General features: G+C 39.0%; 1 protein-coding gene across 1 annotated transcript in view; it reads left to right on the plus strand.

The window, feature by feature from the left end:
- The window catches only part of GRHL2 (grainyhead like transcription factor 2), a 187545-nt gene that overhangs the window by 123651 nt on the left and 47305 nt on the right, over positions 1 to 16589 (plus strand). The window contains exon 9 of the mRNA XM_008001246.3: positions 8607 to 8765. Coding sequence (XP_007999437.2) covers positions 8607 to 8765 — 159 coding nt within the window. The remainder of the gene's footprint in view (positions 1 to 8606; positions 8766 to 16589) is intronic.

Consider the following 16589-nt stretch of genomic DNA (forward strand, 5'->3'; position numbering starts at 1 on the left):
CCCTGGGAATGCTAAGGAGGCCACCCAGGCAGGAGCATTCAGGGAGGTAAAATGGAGAGGACTTTGTTGACTCTGCCATGTGGGTGAGAGCTTGGAGTTCAAGAACAGGACCAGCTGAGAGAGGAGGTGTCTGAATGGAGAGAGATAATGTTGATGATAGTAAAATTCTTTCGATGTCCATGACACTCTACAGTTTAAAAACATTATTTCATTTAAGTGTCACAGTACCAAGGTAGGGATTGCTATGCCTATTTAAAAGAAGAAAGTGAGACCCAGAAAGGTTAGACAATGAGTCCAAGGCTGTAGTGCTAGGGTTTGCACCAGGCACACCATTTTGAGCCTCTTGGCAGATATTTTTTTCTGGCTTTGCTTTACTTTCATTATAATCAAACCCAGGTTTGGCTTCTCACCACTTGAAAGCCAGACTCAAGAGACAAGGGTTGGTGGAAGGAAAAGAAGGTTTATTCAGAAAGGAGCATAACCAAGACGATGGTGAGCTAATGTTCTAAGGTACCATCATAGGTCAGTACAAACTTTAGGCTCTTTCGATAGTAAGGGCAGGAGGACAAGAAGGGGGTTGAGATCAAGAGGTAACCAGTGACTGCAGACATCTGGACAGCAGTGAGTGTCCGAGGAGGCTGGGAACTTCCTTGTCCTTGAACAGGTCACAGTGCTCCTAAAAATCTTTAACAAAACATAGTTAGTTGTTTACATACTTCTGCTTTCATCCCAGGATTAGTTATAAAAGCTACATGACCGCTGTTTTCACATATTACATCAGTGCTCTGAAATCATCCTTGCCTATGTGCAGGAATGGGTAAAGACCCCTTAAACAAAAATGGAGTTAGTTATGTTAGTTCTTTTGCTGTCTCACTGTTATGTCTTCTCACCCTCCAGCTTCAGAGAAAGCTCTTTCTTCCTCTCATAAAACTTCACTTGTGAGTTGATCTCCTTTATCCCCTGCTTCTGAGGCTCTTGACTCCCACAGCCAGTCCTCTCTGCAGCCTCTTACATACCTCATCTCTTGTCGTGTGGATGCCTCCTTCATCTCAGAAGTGCACGTCTGCTGGGCCAGCTGCCTGCTCCCGGTGCTCCCATCCCTCCCTTAGCTGAGGTGCTTCTTCTCCATCTCTTTGACCTGTCTCACTTGCCCAGCAATCACCTTCCTCTCCTCCCTTACATTGGTCTGGCCTCTGGAAGTAGCATGGATGCTCTCCACTACTGAACACAATGACCTTTTCTCAGTCTTCATGCCCCTGTCCTCTCTGTAGCTTGGATGTTGGAGGCTGTGGCCACAGCTCTATCTGCCTTGGCCTCAGAGATGCACACTTGGCCTCATTCAGTGCTTATTACTGGATCACAGTGATAAAAACAGATCTCTTTTTCTCCTGTCTCAAGACTCCTACAGGAAATCTTCCCTGGCTGCCTTGTTGAGCTCTCTTCTTCTTCTTTCTTTTTTTTTGAGATGAAGTCTTGCTCTGTCATCTAGGCTGGAATGCAATGGCAGGATCTCAGCTCACTAAAACCTCTGCCTCCCAGGTTCAAGCAATTCTCCTGCCTCAGCCTCCCCAGTAGCTGGGATTACAGGCATGTACCACCATGCCCGGCTTATTTTTGTATTTTTAGTAGATATGTCGTTTCACCATGTTGGCCAGGCTAGTCTCAAACTGCTGACCTCAGGTGATCCACCTGCCTCAGCCTCCCAAAGTGCTGGGATTGTAGGTGTGAGCCACCATGCCTGACCTTCTCCCTTCTTAAAGCAAACAGAGTCTGGAGTGTTCAATTTAATATCTAATTACATACTTTCCACAACAGTGAATACTGTTGGACCCCCACCTTTTCCTTGAGGGTAGGGCCCTGCCATAGATAGACTTCTGTATTTCCCATGGCCTCTATATATAGCATCTTCATAGTGTGGATGGATGGATGGATGGATGGATAGATAGATAGATAGATAGATAGATAGATAGATAGATAGATAGATATTGATGAAGATATTCATGCTTAATATATAGTTGATGCTCAATTTATGATTGTTGATACATAACATATAGTCAGAGCAGCTAACTCCACTGTACTAAATTGACTTCAGCTACTCATACTAATCTCTGCTCTTAGGAGGTATTGCTTATGAAAGCAAGAACATAGATAAAGTTGTGTTTAGAAAAATAATTTATCTTCTCTTAAGTTGTTGGACAAATATTTGTTGACTGTCTACCATGGGCCTAGTACTGAGAATATAGTGAGCTTGAAGCAGACAAGTCCCCTCCTCTTAAGGGCTTTTCAGCATCATGCAGCAAACAGATAATTAAACACTAAGCAAATAAATAATAAGATAACTTCAAGTAATTGTATGTGCTATGAAGAGAGGAGAAAAGAGAAATTTGACAGACTCTGCCACTGGTCATGGGCAAAGGGGTTGAGAGGGGGAGGAAGAAGAGGTAAAAGGCAGCTCTCCATGGAATGGTCAAGGCAGATATTTCTGCAGAGTTGACATTGGACTGAATCTGAATGAGAAGAAGGAGCTGGCAGTGTGATGATCTGCAAGGACAGCACAGAAGGGAGAGCACACAGCAGGCAGCAAAGCCTCTGAAAGGAGAACAAACAAAAAATTGAGCACTGAAAGAATAAGGGGAACTATGGTAGAGTATGTGAGTCCACCAAGTGTGCATCTCTGTGTATACATACATACCCGCAGAATTGAGAGGAGAAAATAAATATTTTATCAGGAAGAAAGGAAGAAATGAAATAAACATTCTTAAAAAGTACTTCCTAAAAGTGCTATATCATTGTACATTTTATGAAATCTAGGCATTTCTTATATCCTCAACAAAATAGCAAGCTCCCTGAGGGCAGGTAGTCTGTCTTACATCCTGTATTCCCATCTCCCAGCACGATGCCAAGCACAGAAAGAAGACATTAAATCACTATTTGATGAATACATGCATAAAAAAAGATGGTTGCCCAAAGCTGAGATTTCACATTTTAATATTGTCTACTTTTAGTCTATCTTCTGTCTCAATTTGGCATTGCATCTGCACACAAATACAATCCTATCAAAATGGAAGAAAAAGGGTAAAATGTGAGAAAGCTGTCTGTAGAAATTCTAAAAACCAAGAAAGGAACAGAGTGAAGAATCTGGCAAAAGCACATTTATATAGTTATATATTGTTTGTGAAAGGAAAATGTGTTCTCATGTTAAAATGATTATTTCTTAATATATACCTTGTACCTGTGATTTAGAGGCTTATCCTGTGCAATTTCTTGGAAAAGAATTTTTTTTCAACCTCAATTATCAGGATATAAGTAGCTTTCTTAGTCTTTAAAGAGAAACATCTTAAAAGTGCAAAATACAATTGTTTAAAGAGGAAAATAAATACATTGTATCAAATCACAGATGTTACAATTTTTTGAATCTCAAGTTGCTTTCTGAATCAAAGGTAGGCCCATTTATTTTAATGGAAAGCTCTCAGAAAAAGCTTTAGGAGTCAATAATCAAGTTAATGTAGCAATTCTAAAGCTCATTGATTTGTGTTTATTTTAATAAATCTTACTGCATGCATAATGTACACCTGAGGGGTATTATAATTTCAGCAAAGTCACTTGCCTTGGGTAGAAAACACAAAATGGGAATTGTAATTCATATGTAACAAATGATTTTGTAAAAAAAATGCCAAATATCATAAGACCACTATTTCTGGGAAAGATCTTGGTACATTTAGAAATAATCTTTCTATCTGAATCAACCCTTGAACTGATGACAAAATTAAAATTGTATCTATTATCTGCCTGAATACACCTGATCTAATGAATTCTTTCTTAAAAAATAAATTACGTGCTATTAGCATTATAGGATAACAAGTAAGTGAGGTTTTAAAAATATTATATAAGCATTCGTAACTTTCTTAATGCTTGGGAGACAGATAGATTGTTTATGGCATTTATACATCTTTTACATAATCAAGGCTTCCACCGAAGTGAAAAATAACTTTCTGTGCGTGACATTTGGATGAACATTTGGTAGAGGAAATTATACCTTTTCCTTAAGCCCCTCTAATACATATTTACAAACAAGTGCTTTGTAGATATACTTCCAAGTAACTTGCTTTCACATTTGCCTGCTGTGCATGGAGCTGAGATATGGTTGGGTTTGCAAGATGAAACAAATGAATGCTTATCAGTCTCCAAGCTAAGGCTTTAATGTCCTTCCATGACTTCCCAAACTCCTCCCCACCCCCAGTTTCAGTTAAAGTTCAACCATTTGGGTTTTGAGTGCTGCACAGCGAGACTATGATTGATACCATCAGGTACTGAAACTGTGCTTTGCCAGTGGGTCAGGCAGCTACGCAAGAGGAAAACAATGCCAACCCTATTATAAAATCCCTCCCTTATAGGTTCACTGGGAGCTGACAACACAATGTAGCAGAAAAGGCAGATTCTTGTGTTGTTTACTTTTAATGGAATTAGAGAGCCCATTAGAGCTTCTGCTAAGGACCTCTCTCTATTGAGAGAACCCAGCCTAAGTATCTCCAGGTGAAGTCTGATGTGTGGTAGCTCATTTGACCTTTAAAGACCATCTCTACTGGGTGGTTGGTTTTTATAACTCCTCCAGGGAAAATTCGGTCTATGTATTATAGTATATTGCCAGTAAGCAATTATTTCAGTGGATCTAGTGGGGCTGTCCCACTTAAATGGCCCTTGTAAATATTCACAATCCATCACGTCGGCTCTTAGTTGAGACTTGAGCTGATAAGACCACATTTAATATTGCTTCCTGTCTGTCTGAGTGTATGTCCACTGTGTGACACGTGGTTAAATCAGTGAGCCAACCATGAATCTTAATAGCTTAGGAAATAGTCATCAGCACACTTTTCTCCTCTGGCTCCTGTAGTTCTAGCCAGGCTTTATGAGGAGTGGAAAATAACCAGTCTGTGTTAAGACTCTTGTGATTATGGCCACCAGCAGGAAGATCTCTATGAAGGACGTGGCCAAAATGATGAACAACTGCATAGCTCCCCAGAGTGATCATTTGCTTTGCTGACATACAACTGCGTTTATACACTCTGGCCAAGATGTTTTTCAGGTGTTCCCTGAAAAGTATACTTTTTTATAACCTAAAGGTTAGTGTTTGATGAAGCTGTTGTTATCTTTAGAGCATCATCACACGTTCTCTCTCAATCATCCCTGACTTCTGTGGTTGCAGGAACCATAACCAATGCATCTATGCTAGCACCTAGCACAGCCTCAGGAACTTGGTAGGCACTTCAAAAATATTTGTTGCATAAATGACTGTTAAATAAAAATTCTCTGCCATTAGGGCTTCTCCAGGGACAGTAGATAGCATTTTCTGTCTGTGTGACTGTAGTGGGCAAAATACTTATACCATGAGAAATCAGTAGGAGAATCAGACATAGCGTGTTTTTTCTTTCTTTCTCTCTTTCTTTCTCTCTCTCTCTTTGTCTCTCTTTCTCTTTCTTTCTTTTGCTCTTTCTTTTCTTTCCTTTCTTTCTTTCTTTCTTCCTCCCTCCCTCCCTCCCTCCCTCCCTTCCTTTCTTCCTTCCTTCCTTCCTTCCTTCCTTCCTCTTGCTGCCCAGGCTGGAATGCAATGGCACGATCTTGGCTCACCGCCAAGATCTCCCAGGTTCAAGAGATTCTCCTGCCTCAGTCTCCCGAGTAGCTGGGATTACAGGGTCCCGCCACCACACCCAGCTAATTTTTGTATTTTTAGTAGAGATGGGGTTTGACCATGTTGACTGGGCTGGTCTCGAACTCCTGACGTCCAGTAATTCACTCACCTCGGCCTCTCAAAGTGCTGGGATTACAGGCGTGAGCCATCGCGCCCAGCCTGTGTGTTCTTTCTTAGTAGTCATCATCACTTGGTTCCTGTGAATCACCTGACATTTGCATCTTTAGTCATTCTCTTTTTCTTTACTGTTCCTCAGTCCTTGTCAGGCCCCTGCTCTAAGCCCAGTGAATGTGTGGGTTTGTATTTCACTAGTGTTCTTCAAGCCCAGGGCTCTGTTTTGTCTTCCCGGGGCTTCTGTACACACCTACCTCTCTGTACACACAACACAGAGGATGACTCTGTGTTGGTCACTGCTGGATCACTCGTCTGTCTCCCTCTTGGACAGTCAGCTCCGTGAAGCAGGGTTTTGGGTTTCTTTTCTATCCCCCGTATCTAATGTTGTGTTTGACCCATTGTGGGCTTGTGTGGATGTTTACAGACTGAATGAGTGAATGCATGAATTAAAGAAATAAATGAAGGAAATGAATATATTGGTAGTTAGATAATCTTTTTTTAAGCAACTTTTCATGGTGTATATTTAAGATACACAGCATGATGTTATGAAATACATGTAGATACTTTATCCATCATCTCATATCCACCGTCTCACACAGTTACCCATTTCTTTTTGTTTTTGGCAAGAGCAGCTAAAATCTACTCATTTAGCGTGGATTTCATATACAGTATATATATTTTTTCTTTTTCCCCCGACCTCCCATCTACAGTACAATTTTATTACTGATGGTCCTCATGTTGCACCTTAGTTTGCTAGATTTGTTGACATAATTAGATCGTTGTTGGGCACTTGTTTTCAGAGAGTGGCTGGAAGTGTGAGAGCCCAGGGGTCAGGGCATAGGGTTGCTGTAATCAACCTGTCACTAAGCCCTGTCATCTGGCCTGACTGGTGTGGATGTGGTACCCCACTAAGACATTCCTCAGTGCCGGATGAGGAGCTCAAAAATAAAATAAAAATGAGGTTCATAGAGATGTAGCACTAAAAATGAGATGCCTGGATTGCCAAAAGCCTACAGGCTTTGGGTTTGAAATGAACTAGATTGGGCCTAGTAGTTAAATCAAAATTTCAAAAGGCTTTTATTTTATTTATTTATTTTGAGATAGGATCTCACTCTGTCACCCAGGCTGGGAAGGTAGTGGCACGATCTCAGCTCACTGCAGCTTCAAACTCCTGGGCTCAGGCAATCCTCCCATCTCAGCCTCCCAAGTAGCTGGGACTACAGGGATGCACCACCACACTCGGCTGGTTTTTAAAGTTTTTGTAGAGATGGGATCTCACTATGTTGCCCAGGCTGATCTCAAACTCCTGAGCTTAGGTGATCCCTCTGCCTCAGCCTTCCAAAGTGCTGGGGTTACAGGCAAGAGCCACCGTGCCCGGCTGAAAAGCCTTTCACATGCAGTCCATTTCTCATGGTTTTCCTTCCTTGAGGGCTGCTCTCCATAGTGTTGCTGTGGTGTGATGGACTTCAGGTCCAAGGCTTAACGGTGAATGGAAAACCCAGGAAATCAAATAAGACAAGCATTAAATAGTACATCGAATGAAATAGTTTTCAGAACACATAATTGTACAATTTTAAAGCAATAAATAATTTAACATTTTATTTTAAATAAAAAGAATACATGTGACATCAAATGAAAATAGTACCAAGAGTATAATACAGTGTGCCTGGATCTCCCCAGAAACCACCTCTTAATCATCAGTGTAGTTACCACGTAAACCTGGGTGCTACACTGATACCTCCATTCTGTGATAAATCACTCTTAAATGGTATCAATGGTCTGCCATCTACTATGTAAAATGAGGAGAATTTTAGCTCATTTACACTCCTCCTTCTTTTCTTACCAAATTTTATAATAAAATAAAATAATTATTTTTAGTTCTTTTGTTGGTCAGCACTATAATCTTATTAATTTCCTGGAGTTTCCATTTTTTTTGAATTCGTGTGATTTCTCTTACATTTCTTGATGCCTTGTGCTGTAAGGTGAGGATACCTTCACTATATTCACTATATTTTCTCTCTCCTGTTTCAGATCTTACATTTAACAATCTTTGACTTTTTCACTAACATGAAAGTATATACGTATCTACATTTTGTCCTGCAGGGGGATCCTAAAGGGAAAATTGAAACCTGAAGATATTGACTTGTGTAAGGTTTCTTAGCTGGTTAGTGCTACAGCTGGGGCTAAAACCTGAGGCATTTGACTCCCAATCTAGTAGGCTTTCTGCAGATAAGCTCAGTGATTCACTCATCTAATGTTTATTGAGTGCTTATTTTCCTCCAGGCACTAGGTACCAGTAATAAAAAAAAATAAGTGGTCTCAAATTGCATGCTTCATAATCAAGGAAGAAAGACAGATATGTAAACAAATAACTAGGTTTCAATGCAGTAATTTGCAAAGGAAGGTGTTATCTGATTTTTTTTTTTTTTTTATTCCACAGGTCAGAAATTAGAATAACTGATATAACTATTAGAAGTGGCAATTTTGATGTGTTGAGGAAACAGTGTTTTACCCAGGCCACTTATGCATGTTTAACAAATAAGTAAGACTTTGCTGATATACTTCCAGGAAAGCAATTTAAATGGTCTGTTTCAAGATTAAATATGACAGCAGATTTTAAAAATAATGTATAATTATAAATTATATGTTTTATGCTCAGCATGTTTTTATGTGAAAAGAATATCAAAATATTCTTCAGTTGTCCTTATGGGGTTGTTTAGTATTTTGACTTAAAGTCTCAAGTTTATGCATTTTTGTACATTCTTTTTATGGTGACTTGTGAACTTTTTCTTTCTGTTTCCCTCAGATTTTCATCACCGTGAATTGCTTGAGTACAGATTTCTCCTCCCAGAAAGGGGTGAAAGGACTTCCTTTGATGATTCAGATTGACACATACAGTTATAACAATCGTAGCAATAAACCCATTCATAGAGCTTATTGCCAGATCAAGGTCTTCTGTGACAAAGTGAGTAAAGATGACAGTTTTTTATAAAGGTATCTTTGTTATTACGTATGACTTTTAATGGCATTTCTTCCTTGTCACCTTCACTTGTCTAGTGGTGTCAAAATAGTCACTTTACTCATCACAGTGGGAGTGGTAATCTTTTATTCTCAGTTCCTGTTAGATATCTAGGAAGTCTTCAGTCAACTGTATTTTTTTTTCAGTTTATCATTTTTATCACTAAGTTAACGACTGACTGTTTCTTAGCTCAGGCTGCTATAACAAAAAACCGTAGACCGGGTGGCTTAAACAACTGAAGTGTATTCCTCAAAGTTCTAGAGGCTGGAAAGTCCAAGGTCAACGTGTCAGCTAATTTGGATCTTAGTGAGGGCTCCCTTCCTAGCTTGCAGACAGCTGCTTTCTCACTGTGTCCTCACATGGCATAGAGAGCGAGCATGCGCACAAGCTCTCTGGTGTCTCTTTTGCTAAGGACACAAATTCTATCATAAAGACTCTACCCTCATGACCTCATCTAAACCCAATTACCTCCCCCAAATTTCATCTCCAAATACCATCACATTGGGAATTGGGAGTCCAACATATGAATTTTGGGGGCACACAAACTTTTTAGTCTATAACACATTGTGCTGTAGGTTTGATCCAATGAGATAGCTCAAATAACAGATTAATACTCTTTACTGGGCATAGACCCCATCCCAGAGCATATCAGTGCATCCGTTATTATTTTATGGGTTAAATGGGACCTCATCTAGGACTTTTTGGAATGGAAATAGCACTTATAAAATAAGTTCATTAGTACATATGCACTCAGTAAACATGTACTTTGAATCTCCCTGAATCCTACCCCAAAAGAGTTGAAAAATTTGAACAGAAGAACTTAAAACCCTATGATTAGGTGACAGGAAATCCTCACAAATCCCAAATATGAATGGGACCAAGCATCAACAATTTCAAACCCTGTGTGATATCAGCGTTTGTGAGGGAAAGTAATGGGGCCACTTGATAGCCAAAGAACAGGAAACCTACAAAGTTGTCCAAAGTACTCACTGGAAAGTGAAGTGGGCTGTCTCAGGACAGCATGTGAGACTTGGGTGGGAGGGTGCAGATCTAGTGGATTCTAATTTGCCAGTGAGTGTAAGAGGACTGAGCATTGAAATGTTTTGGGCTCTATGAACTCTGGGAAGTCAGAAACTAAAATTCCCTTCTAAGACAAAATCCTGCTCTGGAAAAAAAAAAAAAAAAATTCTCGGAGTACAGTCCAAGCTGAGTTGGGAAAAAAAAAGGTGAGAAGGAAAGAGGTCAAAATGAAAATGAAGAGGAAGATGGGAAGGGATACAGAGTAGGCAGATCTCAGAAAATCTGACTATATTTGTATCACTTTGTGAACACACCAGATGGGGACCCTGGGAGCCACGAAACTAGAAGAAATCCTGGCTCACTCATTTCACTTGAAAATGACCAACAGAAAAGAAAAAGCAGTTGAATCCCATACAATGTTTTATGAAAAAAAGAGATTAAGATCAGACTGACTTCCCTATGAATAATGAATGCGTTTCAAAAAGACAGGCCCACAAAACAGGTGAAAACTGTAGCCTAATATTTCAAAATAAGCTAAATGAAATTAAGGAAATAATGGACGTTATGAAGATCAACATAAATCTCAATTTGAAAAAGTCAACTTGAGATATGTAGAAAATAGAATGACTTGAAAACGATGAGATGGAATTCAAGGAATTTAGAAATAAAAGATTAAAATGGATTAGAAATAAAAACTATGCTAGAAGCAACACAAGAGTAAATAAATATAAAAGATAATGCTTTAAGAAAAGAAGCTAGGAAACAAAATTTTTAAAATCAAAGGAAATGAAGAAAGAGGTGTGAAAGAAAATACAGATATAGAAGAAAGGTAAAGGAGATGTAATATAGACCGGGTGCGTGGCTCACACCTGTAATCCCAGCACTTTGGGAGGCCAAGGTGGAAGGATCACATGAGTCCAGGAGTTCGAGACCAGCTTAGGCAACAAAGTGAGACCCCTGTCTCTACAAAAAAAAAGTAAAAATTAGCCAGGTTCAGTGATGCATGTCTGTAGTTCTAGGTACTTGGGAGGCTGAGGCAGGAGGATTGCTTGAGTCCAGGAGTTTGAGGTTGTGGAGACCTATGCTCCAGCCTGGGTGACAGAGCAAGACCCTATCTTAAAAAAAAAAAAAAAAAAAAAAAAATCCAATATACATATAATAGGAATCTTTGAGGAAAAAAAAAGTGGGGGGATGGAATACTAAAAATACATTGCTTTAAATATGCATTTAAATACATATTCTCAAAGGAAAACCTTAAACAGAAAGTATATGTATTTAAACAGTCCACCACGCACTTGGGAAAATTGATCCACTATAACCAATACAAAATAGTTAAGCTATTGGACTTTTTGAAAAAAGAAAATAATTTTCTTTGGGCCTCTAAGTAAATAAAATAAATATTAAATCACTTGTAAGGAAAATTTGATTATCAAACTTTTCAACAGCAACACCTTGTCAGAAGACAATGATATTTAAGGTAATCAAGTAAAGAAAATGTGGGCCAAGGACTTTATACACAGCCTAATTGACTTTGAAGTGTAAAGACTGCAGGCACAGACAAAATAAACAAATCTCCAACATCCAGAGAATATTTCTTCTCAGGGACTCTAGTAGTGAACACAATTTAGACAAGCAGTATTACTGTAAAGATATTGGTAAAACGATGGGTGGTGCGCGTTCAGGATCTAATTACCTGTAGATCTAATTCTAAATGATGGCGGAGACAGTGTGACAGTATATTCTGACAAGGTAGACATCGTACAATTGTTTTAAAACTGGGAAGGATAGGAAGGGTATATGTGCAGTAAAAATAAGTTGACTAGCTGCTTATAGAGATTAACTGTGAGTGAAAGGATAGTACTTCATATTAGATGCTGGGGAGAGAGAGGAACAGGAAGAAGATATTAGTAGCCAGTTCACTGTTACCCATCACTCTTTTTTAAAATTATTTTTCCCTAAGTTATTGGGGTACATGTGGTATTTGGTTACATGAGTAAGCTCTTTAGTGGTGATGTGAGATTTTGATGTGCCTATCACCCCAGCAGTACACTCTGCACCATATTTGTAGTCTTTTATCCCTCAACCCCCTCCCACTTTTCCCCAGAAGTCCCCAAAGTCCATTGTATCACTCTTATGGCTTTGGGTCCTCGTAACTTACCTCTCACATGTCAGTGAGAACATATGATGTTTGGTTTTCCATTCCTGAGTTACATCACTTAGAGTAATAGTCTCCAGTCTTATCCAAGGCACTGCAAATGCCATTAATTCAGCCCATCACTCTTACAGGTGCTGCAGTCAGTTGTATTAAAGGTTTAATACTATTAACATGTTTGAGAGTTCTGGTTTAGCAGTGGCAGGAGAAAGCAGAGATAGTCAGGAAAACAGAAAGAAAACATGTAAACAAGAACTGCATAGGGGTTAGGGACATGCGGTGTAGCAGTAAATATCCCTAAAGTCTCAATGGCCTTTCAGGCCATGATGATTTCAGTTAATGCCAATCATCCAGCCATCAGAGCAGCAGAGCAATCAATAGGACAGTTTCCATGACACTGGTAGGACAGTAGGACAGTACATAGTAGAACAGTTTAGGACAGTTCAGAGTACACAGTAGGACAGTTCACAGTAAGGCAGTTCACAGTACACAGTACACAGTAGGACAGTTCACAGTACACAGTACACAGTATGACAGTACACAGTAGAACAGTTCACAGTACACAGTAGGACAGTTCACAGTAGAATAGTTCACAGTACACAGTAGGACAGTTCATAGTAGGACAGTTCACAGTACACAGTAGGACAGTACACAGTAGAATAGTTCACAGTACACAGTAGGACAGTACATAGCAGGACAGTTCACAGTACACAGTAGGACAGTACACAGTAGAACAGTTCACAGTACACAGTAGGACAGTTCACAGTAGAACAGTTCACAGTACACAGTAGGACAGTTCACATAGGACAGTTCACAGTACACAGTAGGACAGTACACAGTAGAATAGTTCACAGTACACAGTAGGACAGTACATAGCAGGACAGTTCACAGTACACAGTAGGACAGTACATAGTAGAATAGTTCACAGTACACAGTAGGACAGTACATAGCAGGACAGTACACAGTACACAGTAGGACAGTTCACAGTAGAATAGTTCACAGTACACAGTAGGACAGTACATAGTAGGACAGCTCACGGTACACAGTAGGACAGTACACAGTAAGACAGTACACAGTAGAACAGTTCACAGTACACAGTAGGACAGTACATAGCCGGACAGTTCATGGTACACAGTAGGACAGTACACAGTGGAACAGTTCACAGTACATAGTAGGACAGTACACAGTGTGACAGTTCACAGTACACAGTAGGACAGTACACAGTAGGACAGTACATAGTAGGACAGTTCACAGTACACAGTAGGACAGTACACAGTGTGACAGTTCACAGTACACAGTAGGACAGTACACAGTAGAACAGTTCATGGTGCACAGTAGGACAGTACACAGTAGAACAGTTCACAGTACACAGTAGGACAGTACATAGTAGGACAGTTCACAGTACATAGTAGGACAGTACATAGTAGGACAGTTCACAGTACATAGTAGGACAGTTCACAGTACACAGTAGGACAGTACACAGTATGACAGTTCACAGTGCACAGTAGGACACTACAAAGTAGGACACTACACAGTAGGACAGTTCACAGTAGGACAGTACACAGTATGACAGTTCACAGTACACAGTAGGACAGTACATAGTAGGACAGTACACAGTAGGACAGTTCACAGTAGGACAGTACACAGTATGACAGTTTATAGTACACACACAGTAGGACAGTACATAGTAGGACAGTTCATGGTAGGACAGTACATATGACAGTTCACAGTACACAGTAGGACAGTACATAGTAGGACAGTTCACAGTACACAGTAGGACACTTCACAGTACACAGTAGGACAGTTCACAGTACACAGTAGGACAGTACATAGTAGGACAGTTTCCATGACACAGCAATCAGTAGGACAGTTTCCAAGACAGTAGAGAAGTTTCCATGACAGTTTCCAGAGGCCTGTTAAATCAATAGACACAGTTGTATAGGAATGGTGAAATATCGAAGGTACAGACAGCATAAGCAATTTGCCTAGAGACACACAGTGAGAATGCAGAGTAGTTAGATGCAAATCTAGGTCTAATTTCAAACTCATTCTCCTGGAATTGATAAATAACTTTATACATAAAATACCGAAATGACAACTGGCATTTCAACACCTCAACAAAGAGCCAAGGTAGGCTTTAGAAACAAAACCAAACCAAAAAAGTCAGCTTATATCTTTAATTCAGCATATTAAACATTTTCAAATGATGTATAACAGACAATTTTTTAAAGCAAAAATAAGGAAGCATTTAAATAATTTGAATTCCCTTACTTTATTTCAGATATTCCGGGGGAGACTGTAGAATCCCCCTCCATGAATCCCCTTCTTGGAAATAAAGAATAAAGTTAGAGATGACGAGAAAGAGGGGAAAGAATCGGATAGAGGAACCTGGCAATCCATTCATATTCACTTTGGTAGTTGGAATTGAAAGTGAGAGAGAGGGCTTAAGGATTCTCCTAAAATTATTTTACATTATAGTGTTAATGTAATAAATGCTAAGAAAAACAAAGAATAAAAGCATGCATAATGTACAGCGAATGTTATGTTGTTGTTCACCTAAGTCCTAGAATGAGAGGGACTATAAGACACTAAGAGGGCAGATACAATTACTGATTGATTATACCTTTTGTTTGAAAATAGTTTTATACATTTCATTCAGTTATTTTAACCTGTAGAAGGGAGACAGTGAAAAAGAGGATTGTATGGATTTTTCCAAAGCAGTTGTTTCCTGAAGTCGTGTTAAGAGGGTAATCTGTGGCAAGGAAAGAAATGGTTGAAAGAACCACTTATTTGTGTGAACATGTTTGTAAATATGCATAAAAACTGGGAAGGACTATGTCAACAAATACCTTGCCAATCAGAAAGTAGGTGGCATTTCCAATAGCTCCTATTTTGCATATCAGTCTAGTAAATATCAGTGCTAAGTAAAAGAAAATGGTTGGAGAATGTTGGATAAATGATAAGCATTTATTCCAAGTAAGTAGTGATGTCAAGAGGTTCTAGCAGGAAGTTACACATCCTGATGTTAAGAGTTGGAGTGGGGTGTGTCAGGAAACTCATAAGGAAGAAATCTCATGGGTCCTGCAGGGTGTATTCATCGTAATTACTGTCAATTTATTTAACAAACTAGACCCGAAATCTTTTGCTGTAATTTGTCATCATTGTTGCACTCTAATTTCAAAATCCAAGTAAAACTGATTCCTGGGAGATTAAAAAGAGAAATAAAAGTTTAATTTGTATACTGTTCAAATGGGTGTGTAAATACAAATGCCCAATTTGACTTGTCCTTTCAGGCAAAAGAGTTGAGGGCTACTCCATTTTAAAACCATGCATTTTTCTCATCACAGTCTATAGTTTTCAAGAGATGGAATTCTGCACTATTTACAGTTCTCCAGCTTGATTTCGAATGAATCAATTAATCAATTGTAATTAATCTCACATCTGCGAGAGTGCAGATGAAAATAAAGGGCTTCCCTAACCATACTTGATATTAAGATACTTCTGTTGAAATGCATGTGTTAATACATTTTAAAACTTCGGGATCTGTTTATATACCTACCTATATAGATACCTACATGCATATCTTTATGCTAACATTAAATTCTTTCACAATCTTTCGTGAAGATTTTGTGTTACTGCAAACAATAGCTACGCATGGTGGAAAAACTGAGAAATAAAGCCACATTCTTAAAATACATGTACAGGAGCAACTTAAGTGTTAAATAAAAAACAAAGACAGCCATCACCTCTCAAGTGGTGGCAAAAATGATCACAATATTGGCAGGAATTTTTCAGATATATTTTCCAAATTTAACACTCTATGGTGAACATTTAGATGGAGGAAATTATTTTCAAATGACAAATTTAGTATTTGTAACGAATTATTCTCTTCTGGAAGAACTAGACTTTTGCACTTTAATAACAGTGGAAAGAATATTTTCTCAAAGTCTCAGGTCGCAAAGAATCATAGAGGTGGAATACTTGGAAGGTCTTGCTCAAGGAGTGTTTTCTTTACTTTAATGGAATGTGTCGAAGCTTCCCCGGGTCACTGTGAAGTCAAAAGCTTTATTCTAGAAATAAGAATTGTGATTCTCTTGAGTGGATTTATCAAAATTGTTTTGTCATGCTGATAGCTGGGCATTCTGGGCAGGAAATTTCTTTTGTACAAGGGCTACCATCTGCTTTATAGATACTTTGTGTTTTACGTTAATTCTTTGGATTTGGCATATAAAAGAGTGCCTGAAAAATAACAAGCATGTGACTTTGCTAAATTCTACATTGAATATAAAGGCTTACCTCATTTTATTGTGCTTTGCTTTATTATGTTTCACAGAAAGCAGGTTTTTACAAATGGAAGGTTTGTGACAACCCTGTATCATTCAAGTCTGTCAGCTCCATTTTGCCAACAGAATATGTTCGTGTCTTTGTGTCACATTTTGGTGATTCTCTCGACATTTGAAACATTTTCATTATTATTATATCTGTCATGTTTGCGATCAATGATCATTGGTGTTACTATTGTAATTGTTTGGGGCACCTCCAACTGCACCCATATAAGATGGTGAACTTAATTGATCAGGGTTGTGTGTGTTCTGATT

The sequence above is a fragment of the Chlorocebus sabaeus genome, chromosome 8 (assembly GCF_047675955.1).
Source record: "Chlorocebus sabaeus isolate Y175 chromosome 8, mChlSab1.0.hap1, whole genome shotgun sequence".
In the NCBI taxonomy this organism is placed as follows: Eukaryota; Metazoa; Chordata; class Mammalia; order Primates; family Cercopithecidae; genus Chlorocebus; species Chlorocebus sabaeus.